A 27,563-nucleotide genomic window follows, 5' to 3' on the forward strand; every position below is an offset into this window, starting at 1 on the left:
TTTGGTATCATAAATACAAGTTTTATTTAAAGTTTTTTGTAATTCAAGTAAAAAAAAGCTGTTTTTTAACTACTGTTACATAAAAAGTGGAAAGTGAGGCAATCCATTTTTTCGACAATAATCTTCTCTTCTTATAACACTGCCATCTTCTTTGAAAGTCCAGATAATTCCAGGCCAGGCACGGTGGCTCACGTCTGTAATCATAGCACTTTGGGAGGCTGAGGTGGGCAGATCACAAGGTCAGGAGTTTGAGACCAGCCTGACCAACATGGTGAAACCCCATCTCTACTAAAAATACAAAAATTAGCTGGGTGTGGTGGTGCATGCCTGTAATCCCAGCTACTCAGGAGGCTGAGGCAGGAGAATCACTTGAACATGGGAGGCGGAGGTTGCAGTGAGCTGAGATAGTGCCACTGGATTCCAGCCTGGGTGACAGAGTAAGACTCTGTCTCAAAAAAAAAAAAAAAAAAAAAGTCCAGATAATTCCTTGTAAATGAGGTTTTTAATAAATTACAAATATGTAATATGTTTTTATCCATCTTCTTCCTAACTACTCAATGCGTTGTTGCATAGCAACAGTTTTTTTCTGCTTCTTCTTTGTTGGAAGTCTGAGAGTCTGAAATCTGCATTGGCTTGGTTGAGCTTGGGAATTTTTTTGGTACCAGGGGTGCAAATATCCATTGTAGAAGTCAGTAGCTGTTAGCGTTTTCTTGAGCATCATTGATCGAACACCAATCCAACCATCCTAAAGGGCAAAATACAAATAGTGAATACGCAGGGGTGGCAAAACTAAAAAGCCAAGTAAATATTAGTTTATAAAATTTTTATCATGGAAACAAACAAACCAACAAACCTTTACTAAATGCCTAGCTGCAAGTAGCACTATACTAAGTAACATGTAGACCTTGACTCTATTAGGTTGGTGCAAAAGTCATTGTGATTTTTGCTACTGAAATTAAAAGCTTATTACCAAGGAGCAATAACAAATGTATAGATCTGTATAAATATTTAAATACAAAGGGAGCAGAATAAAAGGTATGTAACATGAAATACACATATAGGCCAGGCGTGGTGGCTCATGCCTGTAATCCCAGCACTTTGGGAGGCCGAGGCAGGTGGATCACCTGAGGTCAGGAATTCGTGACCAGCCTGACCAACATGGCGATACCCCATCCCTACAAAAATACAAAAATTAGCCAGGCGTGGTGGCAGGTGCCTGTAATCCCAGCTACTTGGAAGACTGAGGCAGGAGAATCGCTTGAACCCAGGAGGTGGAGGTTGCAGTGAGCTGAGATCACACCACTACACTCCAGCCTGGGCAACTCCATCTCAAAAGAGAAAAAAAAAAAAAAAAAAAAAAGGAAATACATAGTATATATAGACCCAGAAAAGGACAGCAAGACATATGCATCCAACACTGTTCCTGAATAAGCTGGCGAGAGACAAAGAGAGGTTGATGGAGTTTTGTATTCACAGTCTGTAGGTCAGATCAATCTATCACACATTTTAAACATTTTCTTTTTTTTTGAGATGGAGTTTCACTTTTGTTGCCCAGGCTGGAGTGCGATGGCACGATCTCGGCTCACCACAACCTCCACTTCCCGGGCTCAAGCGATTCTCCTGCCTAAGCTTCCCAAGTAGCTGGGATTACAGGCGTCTGCCACCATGCTGGACTAATTTTTGTACTTTTAGTAAAGACAGGGTTTCTCCATGTTGGTCAGGCTGGTCTCGAACTCCCAACCTCAGGTGATCCACCCGCCTCAGCCTCCCAAAGTGCTGGGATTACATGTGTGAGCCACCTTGCCCAGCTAAACACTCTTCTTAAGTATGAAATATCTCACATGAACACCATATGATGCAAAATACCTAGGAAATGGAAGGAATGTAGAACACTTCTCAGAACACACCATGATCTTATAAAACAATAATAATTCCAAAGTTATTTTAAATAGTTCAGAAATCTCCTCTTTACTACTGTTAAGCAGCAAAAGCAAGTAGGATATGTGTCCTGTAGTAGTTCAGCCAGATATTTTGATATGACTATCTTTTATGTTACCAAGCACAAGAGCTGTTAATTAAATTGGGCTACTAAAAATACACGTGTTTTTTTAAGAAAGCACTCAAGTTACTGAATCTGCTGTCTTTGATTGAGTAATAATAATGCCTTGGCAAAACTTCATCACTTTCAAAAAATTATGCTAGAGACTTCACTATTTCTTAAGAAAATTAAACGATCTCCTGACCCAATCTGATGGACAGGCAGTTACGTGAAGTTCCAACTAAAAATAATAAATGATACAGACTATAAACACAGTAAAACAACTATGATAACTTCAAGCTAACGGAAAACATACCTTGCAATAAACCAACAGTATCTGTGACTGTCTGTGGTATATTACTGATCCTGGAATAAGAGCCTGTCCCGTTAATTTTGGATCTGAAGAATGGAAAAAAGAAAAGATATACAAGAGAGAAAAGCAATTATGCAACTTCATAGTACTTCTTAACAATCAAAAAACATCTTGGGAGGCACTACTGATACCGGAGAGAACACATTTGCTGATGTTGACTTTGTAAACCAAAACTTACAAGGAAACCACAGTGCTCTCTGTACATCAGAAACCCAAAGGAAAGCTTCCCATGCACATACAAAGCTGTAATTCCTTTACCCAGTGACCACCTAAAATGCTGAATCTACAAGTTTTGTGTTAGCGCTTTGGTGAAATAACTAGCCAACAGGGGGAAATACACGGGATGTTTAGGATTTAGGCTGGCCCTTTCATCCCTGCCCAAACAAATCCTAATTCCTAGGTTCCTGGGGAACTCCAACTGCCTCTAAATTAAACCTGCTTCCTCTGTGGCTCACATTCCTTCTGTCCACCATATTGGGAGGATGCTGATGGGCCTTAGAATGGACTTGTGGCATGAAGTATGAATAGACTCTGGCCTAGATTTTCACTGAGTTGCCCAGATATTTTCATTATAATATTCACCAGAATGAAACTAATCGAGTCATTCTGCACTCTCTGAAAACCTTAAGGCAGGAAATCACAGAGCTTAAATGGGATAGGAACACTGCTTTGCCTACTCCCCAGGGTCCTGTAATGATTTTTTTTTTTTTTTTGAAATGGAGTTTCACTCGTTGCCCAGGCTGGAGTGCAGTGGCACAATCTTGGCTCACTGATTCACTCTGCCTCCCAGGTTCAAGCGACTCTCCTGCCTCAGCCTCCCAAGTAGCTGGGATTACAGGCATGCACCACCATGCCCAGCTAAATTTTTTATTTAGTAGAGATGGGGCTTCACCATGTCAGTCAGGCTAGTCTCAAACTCCTGACCTCAGGTGATCCACCCGCCTTGGCCTCCCAAAGTGCTGGAATTACAGGCGTGAACCACCGCGCCCGGCCAGTTCTTGTAATGATTAAATGAGAAAATACATGAGAATGAGTGTTGCAAAGAATAAGACAATAAGTGAATGTAAAGTATTATCATTACTGAACTGAAACAAACTAAAATAATTCTTATTTTTAGTAATTGTGACATATGATAAAACAGACATATTTCCAGATAGACTACAGTGAAAACAGCTTCCACGTTAGCTATTCAAAAGTTAGTACCAGCAAGGACTGAACTGTTAACTTCTACCAAATCCAGAAGTTTAATGGTATTCGCCATCCAGAGCGTCTGCAACGGAATCTGCAAGTAAAATTAAAGAAGGTATGATAAAGGAATACACTCAACTCCCAAACCCTTTTCAACTACTATTTTGTGTTAATCTGGACTTTTCTTTCAATTAGAGGAATTGGGAACTCAGTCACTAAGTTTGATGGAACAGACCATAAACACGACTCTCTACATCAGTGTTTCCAGGATTTATAAGATCTTTTTTTTTTGAGACGGAGTCTCGTTGTGTCACCAGGCTGGAGTGCAGTGGCGTGATCTTGGCTCACTGCAAGCTCCGCCTCCCAGGTTCATGCCATTCTCCTGCCTCAGCCTCCCGAGTAGCTGGGACTACAGGCGCCTGCAACCACGCCCGGCTAATTTTTTGTATTTTAAGTAGAGACGGGGTTTCACCGTGTTAGCCAAGATGGTCTCTATCTCCTGACCTCGTGATCCGCCCGCCTTAGCCTCCCAAAGTGCTGGGATTACAGGCGTGAGCCACTGCGCCCGGCTGATTTATAAGATCTTAAATGTTACCTTTAAATCAATGTTTATGTCTAATATACTAATATTTCCAATTAAAAATTTATTATCCTTATAAAAAATGCAAGCATTACATCAATTATGTTAAAAAATTTTAGAAAGTGATATTCTGTATTTATTCCCATCCCTATAGGTAACGACTGTTAAGTTTGATGTGCATTTCCCTGTATTTTTTTCTACAAATATTATTATAAAAATCTAGAACACAGTGATAGAGACAGGAGACAGCCAAATGCCACCCAGGTCATTATGCACAGTGGGCTTGCCTAAACATGTCCATGGTGAAAAATTCTGTCCCTTAACACATGCACAGTAAAGGAAATCAATCAATGTGGCATGGCTCAGACTAAGGGCCCGCATGAGCACTGGAAGAATGGGGGTGGAGCCACCAGGAATTTGTGCCTTATGCAGGGGAAGAGCCTGGCCTCTTCAGGTCCTGTGTGGTGGCCTGGTATTCAATCTGTGAGGTGGGAGCCTGTTGGCAGGACCCCCTCTTTTTTGCTTAGAGCTTTCTTTTAATAAATTCCGCTCTCCTCACCTTTCAATGTGTCCACGTGCCTAATTTTTTCTGGTTGTGAGACAAGAACTCAGATTTTAGCTGAGTTAAGGAGCAAAAAGTCCTGCATCAATACTGTTTTACAAGGACTTTTGTTATTTGACCATAAAGCATTGATGTTTCATCAGTACATACTTATCGATTTCACTCTATCTGCTGCACAGTAACCCATTTTATGAATATGTAATTTATGCAACTACCTTTATGATAGATATTTCAGTTATTTTCAATTTATTGCTATTTATAACACTATAAACTAGGGTAATAACCTTGTAGATATCTCTTTGAGGACTTACACATTTCTGGGTAATAGTTTTGGGGTTTTTTGTTTGTTTTTAAAGTGGAATGCCTGGGTTAAACAGCATCAACATTTTATTGCTAAACTGCCTGGATAAGTGAGAAAAAAATATGATAATCTCTTGCTATTTATTATTAGTGAAGCTGAGAAGCTGTCCATGTATTTATGTGCACTTTTAATTTATTTATCTGTAACCTGCCTATTTATGCCCTTTGGTTATATTTTTTAAAACTGGGATGGTTATCTCATTAATTTGCAAAAATATTTTCTATATTTAGGAAATTGGCCTTTTAACTCTTATATGTGTTGTGAATATTTTCCTCGGTTTGTTGACTTTTAATCTTGGGGACAGCCATTTTTTCCATGCTTAAGTTTTTTCTTTTCATAATTATAAGTCTTTTCTCTCATGACTGGTGGTTCATATCATACTTAAAAAGGCCTACCCCACACTTTAAGATTATTAAATATTGTCAAATTATTCAGTTGTGCTTTTTTCTAGTCCTTGTGATTTTATTTTTTATATTTAAATCCTTGATCCATCTATATTTTGATTTTTTTATTATGGTAAAAAAACACGTAAGAAAAATCTACTCAATTAACAAATTGTAAGTATACCATACAGTATTGTTAACTACATATGCATTGTTATAATACAGCAGTTACTATGATTTTAAAACATAGGATTTGAGGGCTTCCCCCACCAATGGTTGACCAGTTATCCCAATACTATTTACTAGATAATCCATCTTACCCCTCCCTCCAGTATGAAATACCACCTTTATCATGTAACACATTTCCAACATACCTGAGATCCTAGAGCCTGATTTAAATATGTTAATAAAATTTAACATACACCAGGAAATAAGTTCTCTAAAATTTCTAAATTGAGTGCATTTATTTCCAGACTGTAGTTCAATCCTCTATTTCATACATGAAGAGGGTGAGGCTCAGAGAAATGCAGCTATTTTCCCAAGGTTGGACCCAGCTAGTTAGTGGCAAAGCCAGGACTGGCTTCTGTTTTCTGATTCTCAGTGCAGTGCTCTTTTTATGACATCCCTTAAAGAGGGTATTTAACTTTCAGAAGAGTTAGGTTGTTGTAATAATTTGAACATTAAATCAAATAAGTAAATGAATTTGGAGAACAAGTTCATAACCGTATCTAAGTCATAGCCTCTTCTACAACTTGCTGGCTCACTTTTCTTTCGCCTGCTTCAATAAAAGTTCTGAAACAATTTTCATATGTGCAATTTTTTTCTTTTAAATAACTCAAAATATTTTTGAAACATGCTTACTGACTAAAAAAGATTTGTATTTACTGAGAGTAATAAATATGCTAGGTACATACTCAGAATATAGTCTTGTTCTTGAGGAGGTAAAGCTCACCTTATCATCAGAGCATTGTAGAAAGGAAAGGGATGCTAAGAATATAATCATTTTGGTGTCTGCCATCATTACTGTCAAAATAGTATGTTTGCATGAATTTACATTCACTTAGTTCATTTCCTTTGATCTTGACAGTTGTGTACATGGTCATTAACCCCACTTTAGAGGTAAAAAAAGCAGAAGCTCAAAGACAAGGGCCTTCCTCTCGGTTAGTAAAGGGCAGCTCTAGGAACCAAACCCCACCTTCTGGCTCAGTCTTTTATAGCACAAAGCTTTTCTCCGTGTACAGGGAAGATAAACCGCAGAGGGTAAGAATCATCATGTAGTAAGTTATAGGTGCCAAGAGATTTCAAGCTACTGGCCTAAATTGCATCTCAGGAAGTTGTCTACTTGATATCTCCATATGAATGTCTTCTAACTTAACATATGTCAAACTTAACATGGCCAAAACTATTGATTTCTTTTCCCAAACTTGTTCCTCCCCAGACATCCTCATCTCAATTAAATGGTTCCACCATTCACCCAGTTTCTCAAACCAAAAATCTATGAATGATCCTAATTTATCTTGCCCTAATTTCCCAGATTCCATCAGCAAATTCCACTGACTCTATCTCCAAGCATAGTCTGGATGTTCACTTCTTTCTATCCACCATTATCATTGTTCCAAACTGCCATCATCTGTCATCTGGCTACAGTTGCAGCAGCTTCCTTTTATTTTTTTATTTATTTTTATTTTTTTTTTAAAGACAGGATCTTGTTCTGTCGTCCAGGATGGAGTGCAGTGGTGGAATCACAGCTCACTGCAGCCTCAACCTCCCACGGTCAAGTGATCCTCCTACCTCAGCCTCCTGAGTAGCTGGGACTACAGGTGCATCCCACAATACCCAGCTAATTTTTGTATATTTTGTAGAGACAGGGTTTCACCATGTTGCCCAGACTGGTCTGGAACTCCAGGGCTCAAGCGATTCGCTCTTCTTGGCCTCCCAAAGTGCTGGTATTACAGGTGTGAGCCACCATACCCAACCAGTTCCCTAACTGACCTCCACTCCACTCTCTAGCAGCAGCCAGGGCAACCTTTTAAGAATGTACATACCTAATCCCATTACTCCCCTGCCATGGCCCTCTGATGTCGTCCCACTGCACATCAATCCTACTCAATCTTGCTTCTCCCCTCACCCTAGCTACTCTCCATCTTGCCAGCTATGCTCCAGCCACACCAGCCTCATTTCTGTCCCTCAAACATGTCCAGCTCTTGTCCATCTTGGGTTTTTTTTGCTGTTGTTGTTTTGTTTTGTTTTTTGACAGCTTTATTGAGATGTAATTCACATACCAGAAAATTCACCGTTTTGAAGCTTCCAAATCAGTGGTTTTTAGTAGACTCAGGGTCATTCAACCAATGCCACTCGTTTTTTTCTTGCCTAATTTTTAGAACATTTTCATTACCCCTATTTCCCACAAAAAACGCACATCCATTATCAGAAACTTCCCATTATCCTCTCTCCTCCAGCCTACGGATTTGCCTATTTTGGACATTTCATATAAATGGAATAATAACATATGTAGTCTGTTGTGACAGAGTTTTTTCACTTAGCATATTTTTCAGGTTCATCCATGTCATAGCATGTGATTATGGTTATGGCTGAGTATTAATAATATTCCATTGTATAGCTATATACCACATTTTTTTAATGCACCCATCAGTTGGATATTTGGGTTGTTTTCACTTTTTGGCTATTCTGAATAATGCTGCTATGAAGATTCGGGTACACATTTTTGTGTGAGCACAATGTTTCCAATTCTCTTGAGTATAAACCTAGGAATGGAAATGCTGGGTCATAAGATAATTCTGTGTTTAACTTTTTGAGGAACTGCCAAACTGTTTTCCACACAAGTTGCACCATTTTTAAGAGGTAAACATGGTACCATCAATGTATGAAGTTTCCAAATTTCTCCACATCCTTGCCAACACTAGTTTTTGTCTGTTTTTTGAATTATAGCCATCCTAATGGGTGTGAAGAGGTATCTCATTGTGGTTCTGATTTGCATATCCCTAAAGACAGATGAAGTTGATAATCTTTTATGTGCTTATTGGCCATTCATATTATGTATCTGCTTGAAAGAAATGTCTACTCAGGGCCAGGTACGGTGGCTCATGCCTGTAATCCTAGCACTTAGAGAGGCTGAGGCGGGTGGATCACCTGAGGATAGGAGTTCGAGACCAGCCAGGACAACATGGTGAAACCCCGTCTCTACTAAAAGTACAAAAATTAGCCGGGCATGGTGGCACTTGCCTATAATCCCAGCTACTAGGGAGGCTGAGGCAGGAGAATCGCTTGAATCCAGGAGGCAGAGGTTGCAATGAGCCAAGGTCACACCATTGCACTCCAGCCTGGGCAACAAGAGCAAGACTCCATCTCAAAAACAAACAAAAAAGAAACGTTTACTCAGAATTTTTGGCCATTTTTAATTGGGCTATTTGTCGTTTTACTGCCGAGTTATTGTAAGAATTCTTTACTCTGGATATTAGGCCCTTATCAGTTATATGATTTGCAAATATTCCCTCCCATTCTGTAAGCTGTCTTTTTTTTTCTTTTTTTGAGACAGGGTCTCATTTTGTCACCCAGGATGAAACGCAGTAGTGCAATCACAGATCATTGCAGCCTCGACCTCCCCAGCTCAAGTGCATCCTCCCATTCCAGCCTTCCAAGTAGCTAGGATCACAGGTGTGCACCATGATGCCCAGCTAATTTTTTACTTTTTGTAATGATGGGGACTCACTACATTGCCCAGTCTGGTCTCAAACTCTTGGGCTCAAGCAATCCTCCTGTCTCAGCCTCCCAAAGTGCTGGGATTATAGGCATGAGCCACCATGCCTGGCCTACCTGTCTTTTTTACTTTGTTGATAGTGTCCTTTGAAGCACAACTATTTTTAATTTTGATGAAGTCCAATTTCTCTATTTTTAGTCTGATTGCTTATGCTTCATGGCATCATATCTAAGAAACCACTGCCTAATTCAATGTCATGAATATTTACACCTATATTTTCTTCTAAGAGTTTTCTAGTTTTAGCTATTCATTTAGCTTCTTTAACTTTTACATATGATGTGACATAGGGTCCAAATTCATTCTTTTGATTGTGGACATCCAGTTATCCCAGCTCCATTTATTGAGAATACTATTCTTTCTCCATTGGATTGTCTTGGCAGTCTTGTCAAAAAAAAAAAAAAAAAAAAAAAAAAAGGTGGCAGGAGGGGGGAGGGATAGCATTAGGAGATATACCTAATGTAAACGACAAGTTAATGGGTGCAGCACACCAACATGGCACATGTATACATATGTAACAAACCTGCACGTTGTGCACATGTACCCTAGAACTTAAAGTATAATAATAAAAAAAAAAAGAACTATCTTTTGGGAACTACCTTTAGAAAAAAAAAAATCAACTGACCATAAATGTATGGGTTTATTTCTAGACTTTTAAAAAAATTTGAGACACAGTCTCACTCTGTCACCCAGGCTGGAGTGCAGTGATGTGATCTCAGCTCACTGCAACCTCCACCTCCCAGGTTCAAGCGATTCTCGTGCCTTAGCCTCCTGAGTAGCTGGGACTACAAGCGTGCGCCACCACATCTGGCTAATTTTTGTAAATATTTTTAGTAGAGATGAGGTTTCATTATGTTGGCCAGGCTGGTCTCAAACTCCTGACCTCAAGTGATCCACCTGCCTCAGCCTCCCAAAGTGCTGGGACTACAGGCATGAGCCATCATGCCTGGCCTATTTCTAGACCCTTAATTCGATTCTAATGAGCTATAGCCAGTACCACACTATCTTGGTTACTGTAGTTTTGCAGCAAGTTTTGAAACTGAGAACTATGAGTCCTCCAATTTTGTTAGTTTTGGCTATTCTGGGCCCCTTGCAATTCCGTATACATTTTAGAAGCAGCTTGTCAATTTGTACGAAGAAGCCAACTGGGATTTTTTTTTTTGGAATTGTGTTGAATCTGTACATCAACTTGGGGAGTAGAGACATCTTAACAATACTAATACTAAGTTTATCCAATCAATGAATACTGGGGTCTTTCCATTTACTTGGGTCTTCTTTACCGTTTATTAGCTCTAATAGTTTTTTTGGAAATTCTTCATGATTTTCTATATGCAAGATCATATCATCTACAAATAGAGACAGCTTTACTTCTTCCTTTCCAACCTTTTGTTTGGTTGCCTTTTGTTTATTTTTTCTTGTCTAATTGCCCCAACAGAACAAAGTTAAATAGAAGACATTTAACTTTGAGAGAGCAGACATCTTTATCTTCTTTGTGATCTTAAGGGAAAGGCTTTGTCTTTCTTTTCTTTCTTTCTTCTCTTTTTTTTTTTTTTAAGAGACAAAGACTGGCTATATTGTCCAGTCTGGTCTCGAACTCCTGGCCTCAAGCAATACCCACTCAGCCTCCAAAATACCTGGGACTACAAGCGTCCACCACTGCGCTTAGCTTCTTTCATTAAGTATGATGTTAGTTACAGAGTCTTCATAGATGTCCTTTAGCAAGTTGAGGAAATGCTCTTCTATTTCTAGTTTATTGAGGTTTTTTTAAATGTGTTGGATTGTGTCAAATGCTTTTTCTGCATCTATTGAGACAGTGATATAGCTTTTGTCCTTTATTCTACTAATATGATATGTTACATTGACTGATTTTCATATGTTGAACCAACTTTGCATTCCTGGGATAAATCCCACTTGGGGCAGGGTGTGATGGCTCACACCTGTAATCCCAGCAGGTTGGGAGGCCGAGGTGGGCGGATCACTCAAGTTCAGGAGTTTGAGACCAGCCTGGCCAACATGGTGAAACCCCATCTCTACTAAAAATATAAAAAAATGAGCTGAGCATGGTGCTGCATGCCTGTAGTCCCAGCTACTCAGGAGGCTGAGGTAGGAGAATTGCTTGAGCCCAGAAGGCGGAGGTTGCAGTGAGCTGAAACTGCACAACTGCACTCCAGCCTAGATGACAGGGCGAGACTCCATTTCAAAAAAAAAAAAAAAAATCCAAAAAAACAATCCCACTTAGTCATCATGTATAATCCTTTTTTATATGTTGCTGGATTCGGTTTGCTAACTCTGTGGAGGACTTGTGCATCTATATTCAGGGATATCAATCTGGAGTTTTCTTTTCTTGTGATTCTTTGGGTTAGCCCACCTTGGGTTTTGTACTAGCTGTTCCTCTGCCTGGAATGTTCTTCTCTGATCTAGGCATGGCTGGCTCCTTACTGTCTTTCAGATCTCAGCTTAGTGTCAGAGAGAGGCTTTCCCCATCACCAATCTAAAATAACCTCCAGTTATTCTATCACATGATCTTATTTTTATTTTCATCAAGGAATTCATCACACTATTTGATTTTTTTTTTTTTTTTTTTTTTGAGACAGAGTTTCGCTCTTGTTGCCCAGGCTGGTATGCAATGTGCAATCTCGGCTCACCATAACCTCCACCTCCTGGGTTCAAGCAATTCTCCTGCCTCAGCCTCCCAAGTAGCTGGGATTACAGGCATGTGCCACTAGGCCTGGCTAATTTTTTTGTATTTTTAGTAGAGACGGGGTTTCTCCATGTTGGTCAGGCTGGTCTCGAACTCCTGACCTCAGGTGATCCGCCCACCTTGGCCTCCCAAAGTGCTGAGATTACAGGCGTGAGCCACCGTGCCTGGTCTTTTTTTTTTTTTTTTTTTTTCTTTTGAGACAGAGTCTTGCTCTGTCGCCCAGGCTGGAGTGCAGTGGCGTGATCTTGGCTCACTGCAACCTCTGCCTCCTAGGTTCAAGCAATTCTCTTGCCTCAGCCTTTCTAGTAGCTGGGATTACAGGCGCATGCCACCACGCCCAGCTAATTTTTGTGTGTGTTTTTAGTAGAGACAGGGTTTCACCATGTTGGCCAGGCTGGTCTCAAACTCCTGACCTCAGGTGATGCATCTGCCTCAGCCTCCCAAACTGCTGGGATTACAGGCGTGAGCCACCATGCCTGGCCTGATTTTTTTTTTTTTTTTTTGCTTATTTGTTGTCTGTCCTCCCACAACACCTGTATTTATAGTACGTAGTACATTGCTTGACACATAATAGGCCTTCAATAAATATTTTGTTTAATGAATGAATGAATAATAGCAGCTATCATTTAATGAGTACCTATTCTGTGCCAGATACTGTACAAGATGCTGTAAATACATTATACCAGCCCTGATATTCCAATGAACAAACTAAAGCTCGGAGGTTAAATAACTTTCCTGAGTCTACAAAGTTAGGAAGTAGCAGAGTCAAGATGGAACCCAGCTCTGTCTGGCCCTATGGTCCTTGTTTCCTGATGCCATTCTGTGGCAGCAGGAAAATGATAGGATTTGAAGTAAGATAGATCTCGTTCAAAACCCGACTCTGACTTTCATTAACTAGCAACACGACATTGAGTAACACTTAAGAACAATTCATTATCTACTTTAAGCCTCAATTTCTTCAACTTTAAAATGGGATGATAATAACTATAACATGAATCTGTGATCCTCCTTATTGAAGAATTTAGCATGTTATAGCTATCCAATGGTGGTTCCCCAGTTTACCCAACATTAATAAGAGATGGTCCATTAAAACCCACACACTTGGCCAGGCACAGTGGCTCGTGCCTGTAATCCCAGCACTTTGGGAGGCTGAGGAGAGCAGATCACTTGAGCTCAGCAGTTCAAGACCAGCCTGGGCAACATGGCAAAACCCCATCTCTACAAAAGAATACAAAAATTAGCCAGGTGTGGTGGTGTGTGCCTGTGGTTGCCGCTACTCAGGGGCTGTCGCAGGAGGCTCACTTGAGCCTAGGAGGCAGATGTTGCAGTGAGCCAAGGTTTCGCCACTGTACTCCAGGCCTGGGTGACAGAGCTAGACCCCGTCTCAAAAAATAAAACAACACACACACACACACACACACACGCACACACACACACACACACACGGTAAGCTCAGTGTTCAAATAACACAAGTAGCTATTGAAATGAAAGAAAAAAACCCCAAAAATTTATCAATGAACTGAGAATTTAACTCAGACATTTTAACAAACTGTTATATTACTACACTTGGTGTACCATATGTAGAAATCAATGATTTAACAATTTGATTGTAAAAAATTGGCTAAAGGCAGAAAGACATATTGGAAAAAGCACAGGATTAGGAGTGAGAAGATTTAAGTTCATTATTTAGTGACTGGACATTCCTGTTAGTCATCTCATTTTCTTTCCCCTCACCTATGAAGTAGGATAGTAAAACTTGGTTATGTGAAACTGCAATATACATATATTTAAAAGTGCTTTGTGAATTCTAAGATCTCTATAAACACTTTAAACAGTTTAAAGAATTTTTAAGAATAAATTTCAGGTTTCCTAGGTTTTGTTCCTAAGATCAACCTTTTATTTGGGATACTTTTATTTGGGATTATTCCTAAATAAAAATATTTAGAAAGCAAATTACACACATAGAAAACCAACTAGGTAGAACTGCAACATGACTTCCCAACTTACTATATTTCCAATGGCACGGTAAAGTCTGAATATTTGTTCTGAAGTTTGTTCCTCCCATTTTATACAACTGGTACCAGCAGAAATCTTAGGGGCTACAAGATAAAACCAAGAGCAAAAATGAACATCAGGGTCAGTGTCCATGAATTGACAGCTATTGATACTGAATAAGAGATACCAGAGAATTCATTCTAACCTCTCGACTTTTCTACATGTTCAAAATTGTCCATATATCAAGTAAGAATAATAAATAAATAATCATATAAATACTAAAATAAAACATGGGTGAACTTCTTTACATCCTGGGAGTAGAAAATGCCCTTCTAACTATGAAATGAGACTATTTAAACTTTTATTTATTTATTTTTTTTGAGACAGGGTCTTGCTCTGTCACCCAGGCTGGACTGCAGTGGCGTGATCTCAGCTCACTGCAACCTCCACCTCCCAGGCTCAAGAGATTCTTGTGCCTCAGCCTCCCGAGTAGCTGGGACTACAGGCATGCACTACCACGCCTGGCTAATTTTTTGTATTTTTAGTAGAGACGGGATTTCGCCATGTTTGCCAGGCTGGTCTCGAACTCATAACCTTAAGTGATCCTCCCAAAGTGCTAGGATTAGATGTGTGAGCTACCATGGCTAGGCAAAATAAACTTTTTTCAAAAAAATAAGACAAAAAGAAATGCCATAAGTTAAATCAAAAAACAAATGACAAACTGAATTTGCAAATTATCTCAGAGAGGACTAATTTCTCTGTTATGAAATATAAGTACTCAAAAAACTGAGAAGAAAAAGACCAAAATGTTGATAGGAAGATGGACAAAAGATATACTACCACCCAGAAAAAAGAAATGCAAATAGTTCTTCAATATATGAAAAGATCTTCAACATTACTGACAGAAATAAGGTACATTAAAATTACTCCAAGTAGTTTTACTATACTATTCCAAATAACCATGTGCCTGTTATCTTCCTAATCTTACTATTATTTGAAATAGCAAAAGACTGGAAACAACCCAAATGCCCATCAATAAGACATCTGTTGGGTAAATTATGATATAGTCACATAACTGAGAACTATGCCACCATAAAAAACAAAAAGGAGGCCAGGCATGCCTTTGGGAGGCCAAGGCAGGAGGACGGCTTGAGTCTAGGAGTTCAAGACCAACCTGAGCAACATAGTTAGAACTTGTCTCCACAACAAATTAAAAAATTAGCCAGGCATGGTGGAATGTACCTGTAGTCCCAGCTACTTGGGAGGCTGAGGTGGGAGGACTGCTTGAGCCTGGGAGATTGAGACTGCAGTAAGCCATGATCACACTATTGCACTCCAGCCTGGGTAACAGAGACCCTATCTTAAAAAAAAAAAGAAAGAGGAAAATCTCTTCTTACTAATAGGAAGTAGTCTCCAAGATACACTATTAAGTGAAAAAACAAAGGCATAGAAGAATACGTATTTTATGCCACCTTTTGCGAAGGAAAAATAAAAAATAACACTATGTAGGTGTTTGCTTATGTTGGCAAAAGGAAACACTGGAAGACTAAAGCAGAAACTAATAAAAATGTTACCTATAGAGGGAGGGATACGGGTTAGATAAGATAGAGATGGAAGTAGGACTTCTATGAGTGTACCTTTTTAAGCTGTCTTAACTTTTGAACCATGTAAATATTTTATGCATTCAAAAAATAAAATTTAATCATAAAAGAAAATAAATCAATCCCTAAAATAAAAAAAACAACTGAAACTTAACTATGTATGAAACTAGGTAACAAAACCACACGGAAAAAATAATCATTACCAGGAAGTTTTGAAGGCAGTAATCTGACTGTATATCCTTAGGATATATTCTAAGGATCAAAAAGGAAAACTGTAAAGAAATCTTAAATCTCACTTAGTATTTTTACTGTTAGTAGTAATATTGGTATTGTAATGCTGAAATGATGTTATGAATAGCAAATAAATAGGTTAATATTTAAAAAAAGATAGTGTGAGAAAATATAAGGAAAACCCTTTAATAATAAATTTGAATCATAAACAATATGAGCTTGAATATTTTTTAAAAATATAACTCCTAGTTTTGTCCACTGATACCTTATCTTGCCACACATTGTTGTACCAGATGATCTCTAATTATCAACCCCACTAAAATGAACAAAAGCTCCCTGAAAATCACACTGGTTGATTTCAATGTGGGCCAGAGGACACATAGGGGAGCCTGGGACATATTGTGGTGGAAGCAAGGAAGCACTCCAAACTAGTGGGAAGTAAAGAGTGTTAACAGAATGTAGGGGCCAAATTTAAGGGGCTCCCACTGGGCAAATATGGGAAATTTGAGCAACACAAAGAATTATGACTGTAAAACACAATAAATGAAAATCTACATGTCAAATGATACTAAAAAGAACGCATCTGACACCAAAATTGAAGGCAATCAATGGCATCAACTTCTTATTCTAATTAAAGAGAAAGAATTCAGCCCCTGTCCCCATTTTAGGATGAACTAAAATTCATCTCCAATTAATGAGGAAAAACTCTTCTTTCCAGAACAATACCAGCTATTAAATGTAAAACGAATTAGAAAACTGCCATTTTGTAATCCATAGTGAAATAATTCATTTGGGCAAGGAATATCAATCTGTACTAAAACCATCATGTGAAAAGTTGTTAGGGAACAGGATATCTGCACAGTGCCAGAGTATTACCCCACAGATTACCTGCTAATTGCAAAAGGGAAAACACTTCTTAACACTGGAAAGATCTGGTGGTCACCATCTCAACCAAGTGATCAAACTTAGCTTCACTTGTTTTAGTACAATCTGATATCTTGGCTTACTCAAGTGGTACCTTAAGACTGTAGGGGACAAAAGTGAGACTTCTCTAGGTATATTAACTTTTGAATCAGCTATATGTTTTACATATTCAAAAAATAACATTTAATCATAAAGAAAAATAAAAAGTAATCCCTAAAATTAAAAACAAACTGAAACAAATGTTTATACTCCTAACTCTACCAAAAAAACAAAAAAGAAGCAAGCAAATGTCACTGAAACACACTCTTTCCAAAAACTTTAAGCCTGAATCCAGCCAAACCTTTAGAACTAATTATAGGAACATAAGAGATAGGGAACAAGTTAAACAACACTGGAAGAAAACAAACACATCAAATAACTGGCCTGGTTTCTTCAAAAAGTCAATGACATAGAGCGAGGAAAAAAGAGGAATTTTTTTAGAGACTAAAGAGACATAACAACTAATTACAATTAAATCCTAGTTTGAAAAATAAAACAACTATAAAATAAATTTTTAGACAATTATGAACACTTAAAGATGAACTGAACATTGGACGCTATTAGGAAATTGTTCATTTTTCTTAGGAAAGGCACACTAAACTACTTAGAGATGAAAGATCATGATTCATACTTCCAAATGAATAAGCAAAATTTAAAATACACAAACTAAATACATAGAGAGAAAGAAAATGTGGACAAACATTAATAATTGTTGACTCTGGGGTAAACTGGTGTTTATTATACCAGTCTTTCTATTTAATATTTTCAAAATCAAAAAGTTGGAAAAAAATGCTCAATCCTTCATGAGGCTATATGCTAAGAGGGAGAAAGAATGCTTTCTACCATTCTTTGGAAAAGCACACAAAAGTGGGCACTCAATCAAAATTAAGGGAAAAGTACAGCTAAGAAGTCAGAATGTTCAGATGCTATCGTGACAAGCAGAACCTTTAGAAAGATGAGAGTCTCTAAAGCCTTCACTCACCGTAAGTCGCCCCCTCCATTGGCTGCTGCCTTCCATTGCTCAGACTTTCAGGCAAATTTTTCAAAACTGAAATGAGCTACAAAAAAAAAAAAAAAAAAGAGTGTGATATATTCAAAATGAACAGAAGAACAAAAGCAGAAACACATTACAATTCAGTACCATGAAATAACCTATAACTTTTTTTCTTTTTCTTTTTTTCAAATTAAAAAAAATTCCTTTACTATTGGCTCTTCAATGCTGAACCTATAACTTTAAAAGATCTACGTGGCAGGGTAAGGTAGTACATTGGCTTAAGCTGTGAGGATAGGTGTCTACTTGGGGAAACCTCAGTAGAGATTCTGCTCTCTGTAGAGTACAGGTCATTGATTCACTTCTAGAGAATGCTGTGGAAGCTTTGGCATCAGGATAGCCCGGGCTTGGCTATACACACTCTCACCCCAGGGGGCCAAGGCAGTGAAACCTCATAGGAGAATGTACTATGGAGTCACCCAGCTCTGGGTTCAAGTCCTATTTCTACCACCTACCAGCTGTCTCATTGTGGAAAAGTTATTTAGCTTGTCTCTGGCCTTCAATGTCATCATCTGTGAAACAATCAACAGCAACAACTACCTCAAAGTTGAGAGGGTAAAAAAAAAAGTCCATACAGTATCTAGAACAGTCATAGTACACAAGTCAATGTTCAATAAACGGCAGTCACTATTATAGATAATTTGTGAGGTAAGTGCCTAGAATACGAAATACCATCTGTATAGGTGGGGAAAAAAATATTCCTCTGTATAAAATTAACCCGTTCATACGGAAAACATACATTTAGTCATTAAACATTTCCCCAGACCCTACTTATGCCGTTTCAATGAGCTATATATACAAAGCCACAGAGAGAACAAAGGTCATCTATAGGTAGAATGGTCAGCAGAATTCTAGCGCAAATGACTGAAGCCGGGCAAAGAAATGGAAGGAAAGCTAAGAGTCGCTTAGGAAATTGCTGTTAGTTCATTCTGACAGGGATGCAAGGTATACATACGAGAGTGAGGAGAGTGAAATTGAGAAGAATAGTCTAAGGCCTCACTATGGCATGTAGTAGGCCATATAAGATCACCTGTTTCACTTGAAAGCCTTTATTCAGTACTTACTCTTTGTAAATTCTCAAAGATTTACATGAGATCACAAATGCCAGGCTAATTTTTAGGAAGCCAAAGATAGAAACTACTCTTTTTTGTTTTTAAGAAAACTAGAAGTCACAAAATTGTTCTTCTTTTTATAACCACTTAGGAAATCCATTAAATGAGTAAAAAGCAGTAGGATATTGGGGAATTATACCATGTTGGCACCCAGTCTTGACAACACTGCTTCCAATTCCTTTGCAGTGCTCTTGGGTGGCACAGGAACAGTTTCTTGTTTGACAATTGGGCCTACATCAAACCTAGCAAAAAATCAAAAGCAAATAATAACAATGATTACTATTTCCTGAATTGATGTTTGTCTACACACAAAAAGATACAAGCTGGGTACAGTGGTCTGCATGCTAGTCCCAGTTGCTCAGGAGGCTGAGGCAGCAGGATTGCTTGATTCCTGGAGTTTGAGACCAGTCTGGGCAAAACAGCTAGCCCCTATCTCTTAAAAAAATAAATAAAGATAGTTTATCACTGGCTATTAATTTAGCTGTTAGCCATTAGCAAGGAAGATATGTCAGTTTGAAAGACGGGAGAACAAAATATGGCCTGTATTTAGAGTCTAAATTTATTTTTTCCTAAAGCAAAGAAAGGATACAGTTGCATATCAGGAATTTAATTACAATTACAGAAAAATTGTATCATTAGGAATAGCATGAAAAAATCTCTGTATATGAAAAGCATAAGGCAAAGAATTTATTTTCCATGGAAGTACAGTTAGGAAGTTCATAATTATTTATTTCTATAGTCCCTTCCTCAAAGGATAAGAGTTTTGTCTAGATTATCACCATGGGTGATTATAAGTAGGGCCAGGCATGGTGGCTCATGCCTGTAATCACAGCACTTTGGGAGGCCAAGGTGGGTGGATCACGAGGTCAAGAGATCCTGGCCAACATGGTGAAACCCTGTCTCTACTAAAAATACAAAAAATTAGCCGGGCATGGTAGCGCATGCCTGTAGTCCTAGCTACTTGGGAGGCTGCAGCAGGAGAATCGCTTGAACCTGGGAAGCGGAGGTTGCAGTGAGCTGAGATCACCCCACTACATTCTAGCCGGGGTGATAGAGTGAGACTCCGTCTCAAGAAAAAAAAAAAAAGTAAATGCAAGTATATTTGCATTCCCACAAGTCTGACATTTTACATCAAGCTCTGTAAACACTGGACATAGGTTATCATGAGAAGTATGCTTTATTTAACTTTTTTTGCTTTTTGTTTTTGTTAATTCTATTTATAACCTAGGAGCTTTAATAAAACGTTTATTGTGAAAAATTGCAAACATTCACAAAAACGGAGTGAACAGTCTAATGAATCATCATATACACATCATTCAGATTTTTTTTTTTTTTTTTTTTTTTTGAGACAGGTTCTTGCTCCATCGCCCAGGCTGGAACGCAGTGGTGCAATCTTGCCTCACTGCAGCCTCAACCTCCTAGGCTGAAGAGATCCTCTCACCTCAGTCTCCCGAGTAGCTGGGACTACAGGTATGTATCACCACACCTGGCTAATTTTTTTATTTTTTATATGTTGCCCAGGCTGGTCTTGAACTCCAAGACTCAAGTGATCCTCCCACCTCGGCCTCCCAAAGTTTAGGATTACAGGCGTGAGCCACCATGCCTGGCTCAGATTTTAGAACTACCAAAGTTTTGCCACTCTTGTCTCATCTACTCCCTCTCTTGTTTTCTGAAGTAAGTTAAAGCAAATCCCAGACAGCACGTTGTTCTTGTGAACTTGTGAATTATTCTTTTCTAAGGGGAAATTAGGTGGTAACAGGCAGAGACTGAATAAACTCCTCAAGTAATTCTAAATAATTGTTTCTAAAAAATTGTTCTAAATTGTTTCTAAATTATTCTAAACTGTAGTTATGACAGGAAAAAATGAATATTTTAGGACAATTATATTGTATATTGATATACAATATATTCTTATTTCAGGTTCCAAAAAGTTGTTGGCCATAGTTTAGAAACCAAGGCCAGCAAAACCAAGATTCAAAACAATTAACATACAAAAATCCATCTCTCATTTATACAATGTCTTTTATAGAAATCCGAGTACTAATAATATAATTTATTTCAATTAACAAATTAAAATTTACATATGGACTTTAAAGACACCCTGCATAAATACCAAAAGACATATGATTTATGTTAGAAACCAGGAGAAAACAGAAAGGATATAAAAGCAAAAGAAGCACTCTGAAGTCACAGAAATTAGTGAGTACCACCCATTCATCCACTGCCCCCCAAACAGGCTGACATCAACATTTAAAAATCACAAAAATCTCAAGAAAGGAAAATATGTGCTACCTTTTAGGTCTAATTTGCATAATTGTTACTCCAGTAACTGTGTCTCCGTGAAGCACTGTATGGATTACAGGGGCTGGGCCACGCCATCTCGGGAGGCAACTGGGATGAACATTCAATATGCCACTGAGTTAGAAAATGTAGAAATTAGTATGTCAGTGGGCTTTACCACTTCGTTACCACTACTTAAGCTATTATGCTACTTTTCATTAGGAAACTTTCCCAGAAATTTGGAAAAACTGACAGTTAAATCTAAGTCTTGTGTCACCTGAAAGGAAAAAAGTTACATGTAAATTCACTCTCTTACCATAAGAAACCAATGAAATTTCATTAAAAACAGAGCTAGGACAACTATTTGCTGTTCTAAAGTTGTTCTCTCTGGGTGTGGTGGCTCATGCCCGTAATCCCAGCACTTTGGGAGGCCGAGGCAGGCGGATCACTTGAGATCAGGAGACCAGCCTGACCAACATGGAGAAACCCTGTCTCTACTAAAAATACAAAATTAGCCAGGTGTGGTGGTGCATGCCTGTAATCCCAGCTACTCGGAAGGCTGAGACAGGAGAATGGCTTGATCCCGGGAGGCAGAGGTGCGGTGAGCCGAGATCATGCCATTGCACTCCAGCCTGGGCAAGAAGAGCGAAACTCCTTCTCAAAATCTACAACAGCCCATGATGTCTGGGAGTCTTTAAATAAAATTTTAAAATGCATTTATGACTATAAGAGAACCACTCAAACCCTGTTATGCATCTCATGAACAATTCTAATTTTATAGTTTAGTCACATAACTATCCTCACTTCACTTGGTTTACATACAGACTGCCTAAAATAAGCTTTTTCTTTTTTTCTTTTTTTTTTAATTTTTTTTTGAGACAGGGTCTCGCTCTGTTGCCCAGGCTGGATGGCTCACTGCAGCCTCAACCTCCCAAGCTCAGGAGATCCTTCCACCTCAGCCTCCTAAGTTGCTGAGACTACAAGTGCATCCACCATATCCAGATAATTTTTTATTTTTTGTAGAGATAAGGTCTTACCATGTTGCCCAGGCTGATCTCCAACTCCTGGCTTCCAGTGACCTGCCTCAGCCTCCCAAAGTGCTGGGATCACAGGTGTGAGCCACCACACCCAGCCTAAAATAAGCTTCTTGAATCCCCACCAAATGATCCATTCACCTTTGCTGTTTATCCCAATATACCTATCATCCACTGATGTGCAATTTAAATACTTTATTAATCTGTCATTAGTTTAATGATGTCTCCATCAGCATGGCTGTGCACTTGGGAGCATGTATATATAAGAAAGTCTTATATTCTAAGTCTCACTGTTCAGCCCAATCCAACAAACATTCACTGAGCACACTCCATGTGCGGGCACTGTTCTAAGTGTTAGGCATACAAGCAGCAGTGAACCAGACAGAAAAAAAAAAATCCTGCCCTCAGAGAGTTTATGTACAAAAAGTGGGAGATAAGCAAGAAAAAACAAAATATGTACAAGGTTTGCCAGATGATGCTGAGGGCTGTGGAGAAAGTAAAGCAGAGAGGAATATGAGGGGGACATATTACAATTTTAGTAGTGATCAGAGAAAGCTTTATCAACAAGAAAACACTTGAACAAGAACATGAAGAAGGAAATAACTATGCACACATATGGGAGAAAAGCATTCTAGGCAGAGAGAACATTAAGTACAAAGATCTTGAAGAAGGTAAATGCTTGGCAAATTCAAGGCACAGCTGGGAGGACAGTTAGGCCTGGCCTAACTTTTATTGAGTAAGACAGAAAACTACCAGAGGATTTTGCGCAGAGTGACATGATCTGACTTATGTTTTAAAAGGATCACTTTGAGGCAGGGTACAGTGGCTCATGCCTGTAATCCCAAAACTTTGGGAGGCCAAGGCAGGAAGATTACATGCAGCCAGAAGTTTGGGACCAGGTTGGGCCACATAGCGAGATCCCTGTCTCTTAAAAAAAAAAAAGTTAGCTGGGTGTGGTGGCACATTCCTATAGTCTCAGCTACTCAGAAGGCTGAGGCAGGAAGATCCCTTGAGTCTGGGGCTGCAGTGAGCTATGATAGCAACACTGTACTCCAGCCTGGGTGACAGCAAGACTCTGTCTCTAAATTAAACAATAAAATAGAAATAAATAAATAAATAAATAAATAAATACATTTTGGCTGCTGGATTGGTAAAAGACTGAGAGGGCCAAGGACAGAAGTAGGGAACAATTAGGAGGCTTCTGTAGTAATGTAGGCGAGAGTGGCAGCAGTGGAAGTGATGAGATACAGATTCTACACAGATTTTGAAGGCACAGCCAATAGGATTTACTGATGGATTGGATATGGGGTGTAAGAAATCAAGCATGACTCCAGGATTTTGGTGCAAGCAGCTAGAAGGATGGAGTAGCCATTTATTGAGATAAAGATTTTAGGAGATGCTTTGGGTATCTTGAATGTAAAGTGACTATCAGACATCCAAGAAGAGCTGTGGAGGCAGTAGGTATTAGGGGACTAGAGTTTGGGGACAGAGCTGAGCTAGAGGGACCAATTTGGGCGTTGTCAGCATATATATGGAATTTAAATGAAGGTGGATGAAAGCTTATAGAGGGTGATAAGGAGTTAAATACATTTTGACAACACATGCCACAAATAAAATGTTCTTTAGTACTTGAAAAGAAAATATCAGGCCGAATCATGTGTCAGCCAAATATGGCTGTGCCCAGGCAAGTTGAGCAAAGGCTTCAGTGAGCCCGGGCATGGCTGAAGACGACCTAGGTAGGCACCAACCAGCTGCCAGGAGAAGAGCATAAGGCTCAAGATGGAAAATCATAAATCCAATACTATCAAGGAAAACTTAACAATCTTTGATATCATAACCAGAAAAATTAACCACCTTCCACAAGCAGAAAGGAATCTACCTGAAGAGGGATCAGCTTACGTTGGATTTAATGCTCTCTGTGGCCTCATAGCAAATAGTCTTTTTCAATGCGTCTTGAACATGACACAGGCTCTTAAAGCTGCTGGCTTACCAATGGCAGTGATCCCTTTTCTTACAACAAACACAGCTTACAAGAGTTTTGTAAATTTTCCTTCGAATACAGGTGATTTGAATTGTGAAACCTGTACCATAACACAGACTGGATTGGTTGGTCTTGCTTTTGGTGGTCTATACCCTGTTTTCTTGTCTATACCTGTGACTGGAGGCCTAGCAGCCTGATATGAATCAACTCTGTTACCAGAGAAAGGGAACATCTTAAATTACTGGATTCAAATTTACAAGCCTGTCTTTAGAAAGATGTTATTTCCTATTGTGTTCCAGACTGTGTTTGCAGCATACCTTGGGTTTAAACAACATAAACTACTTCTAAAGGCCCTTCAGTTACCTGAACCTGGCAGAGAAATTCATTGACTTTAAGCAAACATGTATACAAAAATAAAATGGTAAAAATAAAAAAAGAAAATATTATAGAAAGCATAGAGCTCAAATTATTACATTTTATATACAAGGTCCATTTATAAAGACCAAGGTGTCTATACTGTATTTCCTTACAAATAAAACTTACTAGGGAAATTTAAGAATAAGAGCCTCATTCAAAAGTCGGCCAAATGAAGCCACTACTCCAACATCATATTCTCCAGATCCAATGTCCGGCCACTCGTATACGGGAAGCTGAGACTGCACAGCATATTGCTTCACTGGCAGTCCTTTTGGTGATGGGGAAGGCATTGTGACCACCTCCAGTTTGTCGATTAACTCTTCCTCTTTGTTTTCCCTAAATTAGATTGGAAGAAAAATGTGACAGTGTTAAGGCAATGACTCAAAGCTAAAACTACTTCACATATCGCTAAGTATGTTTATGATTAAACTCATGAAGCATTTAGGGCTAAATGATTAAAACTAGTGTGAGAGACTGAGTTTTCATTTTTTCTTTTTCTTTTTTTTTTTTTGAGATGGAGTCTCACTCTGTCACCCAGGCTGGAGTGCAGTGGAGCGATCTCAGCTCACTGCAACCTCTGCCCCCTAGGTTCAAGCGATTATCCTGCCTCTGTCTCCCGAATAGCTGGGATTACAGGCGTGCACCACCACACCCGGCTAATTTTTGTGTTTTTTAGTGGAGGCAGGGTTTCCCCATGTTGGCCAGGCTGGTCTCGAACTCCTGACCTCAAGTGATCTGTCCGCCTCCACCTCCCAAAGTGCTGGGATTACAGATGTGAACACCGTGCCCGGCCTCAGTTTTCATTTTTAATTTAATTTTAATTATTTAAAATGTAAAGAGTGACACGTGGCTAGTGGCTACAGTATCATTCTAGGGATTTCCTGTGCATACAGAAACATATACAGTATGGATACTTTACACAACTGGGATATTACATACTGCTTTGCATTTTTTTCCTCTTAACAATGCTATATATGCTATTATGTGAGTCTTTTTGAAAAATGGGTTAAATATACGTATATTTGTATATGCACTGAACATTTCTAGAAGGAACTGAAAACAGTGGCTGTCTCTGGATAAAGGAACTGGGAACTGCTAAACAGAGGTGGAAGGAAGTAACTTTTCACTGTATATCCTTTGAATCCATGGAAATATTTTACCATAACCATGATGCCATTCAAACACTACTTTTTAAAAAACAAACAAAAAATATATAACATGGGCATCATTCCACGGCAGTACATGTAGCACTACCTCATCCTTTTTACCTGCTGCATAGCATTCTAGTACCCGAGGGGTACATTTTATTAAACAGGTATTGTATGCACACGTTGAGGAGTTATGAGGAGTATGTCCTGGGGCACTATAAAGAAAGCACAGGAGTAATGGAGCTGCCAAGTGAAGCATCATCAGAAGTATCAGGATAGGCCAGGAATGATGGCTCAGGCCTGTAATCTCAGCACTTTGGGAGGCCAAGGTGGGAGGATCACTTGATCCCAGGAGTTTGAGATACGCCTGGGCAACATGGTGAAAACCCGCCACTACAAAAAATTTAAAAATCAGGCGTGGTGGTGCATGCCCGTAGTCCTAGCTACTCTGGAAGCTGAGATGGGATGATTGCTTGATCTTTGAGGTCGAGGCTGCAGTGAGCTACGAGCCGGCCACTGCACTCCAGCCTGGGGGACAGCGCGAGACCTCGCCTCAGAAACAAACAAAAAAAGTGTTGGTATAAATGCATAAATGCAGTGAGAGACGCATGTGACAACAGCAGCCCATGGAGGGTGTGCAAAGGGAACATGGGGTTTCCTTCCGGGTGTGTGCACAGAGGGGTGTGTGGAGGGAGGAAAACCACACAGGGGACTGACGAAGGATTCAATACATTAGGGGCTGCTGTGAAGTATTTGTAGGGAAGAGGAGATGGAGATGACAAAAAAAAGTGGAAGGAGGACTGCGTCAGGAAAAAACAGAATGGGGAAATAAAAAACATTAATTGGGAAAAAGAGGCAGAGAAGTATATATGGTATTGCCACCACATACCATGGACTCTCAGGACTGGTTGGATTTCAAATAATTTGCTTTCCCAGGAAACAAGACTTGTTAAATATTATTAATACTAAACGTATACCTAACAGTTCTGATTCATAAATTTATTCTTTTGAAAACAGGCCGTTTTTGGACTATGTCTTTGTATACAAGGAGCACAGGGGGAGCAAAAGAGTGAGACACGGGTGTGCCGAAGGATGGGGGGCAGGAGGAGGAACTGCAAAGCAGGGAACTTTGAAGTGGGACCTGGTTTTAGTCCGAACCACCTCGGCCGATGACCTTGGGCAATCGCATAACCTCTCTGGGCCACGGATTCCCCACACTCAAAACGGGCAGGGAGGCCGTGGGACTGGCCCGGGGGATGCAGGCAGAGCGCCCAGCCCCGGCTCGGCACAGCGTGGGTCGCGGGGCGCCTGGAGAACCCACAGAGGCGGCGGGGAGTGAGGGGCGCAGACCGCAGGTACTGGGCCCCCAAAGGCTGACCGGCGGGAACGGCGCACCTTCCGGGCGCCAGAAGACGCCGAGATCTGGGCCCGCACCGCTCTGCCGCCCATGCTTTCCACAACCAGAAGTTCAAAACCCTCGGGGCCAGCCGCCCGGGCGCGGCCTGGAGGCCTACACCGGCCGGGTCCCCGGATCCCTGGCCCGGGTACCTGGCGGCGTGCAGCGCCCGCAGCGCCTCGCGGGCGAACTGGTCTGTGCCGAAGAAGAGCACCCGCCAGGGAGGCTTCTCGCGGACTCTGGAGTCCCGGCAGTCCTCCCGGCCGAGTCGGGCCAGTGCTCGCCACTGGGGACTCGGCCTCCCACGCCCGGCGCCATGAGCCAGCGGAGGACCCCAACAGCGCCGCACCAACACCCTCATCGCCTCGGCCGCCGGCGGCCAGCCCTGCGCAG

At 39.9% G+C, this 27,563-nt stretch overlaps 1 protein-coding gene and 1 pseudogene across 1 annotated transcript; one reads left to right on the plus strand and one right to left on the minus strand.

The window, feature by feature from the left end:
* On the minus strand, window positions 1-27,563 carry MTFMT (mitochondrial methionyl-tRNA formyltransferase). Its single transcript, XM_054450180.2, has 9 exons — window positions 27,323-27,563; window positions 24,753-24,962; window positions 21,207-21,329; window positions 19,054-19,156; window positions 17,734-17,809; window positions 13,969-14,060; window positions 3,615-3,693; window positions 2,355-2,437; window positions 1-745 (listed from the first exon to the last, which is right to left on the minus strand). The coding sequence occupies exons 1-9, from the start codon at window positions 27,529-27,531 to the stop codon at window positions 551-553; spliced, it is 1,170 nt and encodes a 389-aa protein (XP_054306155.1). The 5' UTR covers window positions 27,532-27,563; the 3' UTR covers window positions 1-550.
* Window positions 21,719-24,598, plus strand: LOC129013660 (transmembrane protein 126A-like; annotated as a pseudogene).

This window comes from Pongo pygmaeus, chromosome 16, assembly GCF_028885625.2.
Source record: "Pongo pygmaeus isolate AG05252 chromosome 16, NHGRI_mPonPyg2-v2.0_pri, whole genome shotgun sequence".
In the NCBI taxonomy this organism is placed as follows: domain Eukaryota; kingdom Metazoa; phylum Chordata; class Mammalia; order Primates; family Hominidae; genus Pongo; species Pongo pygmaeus.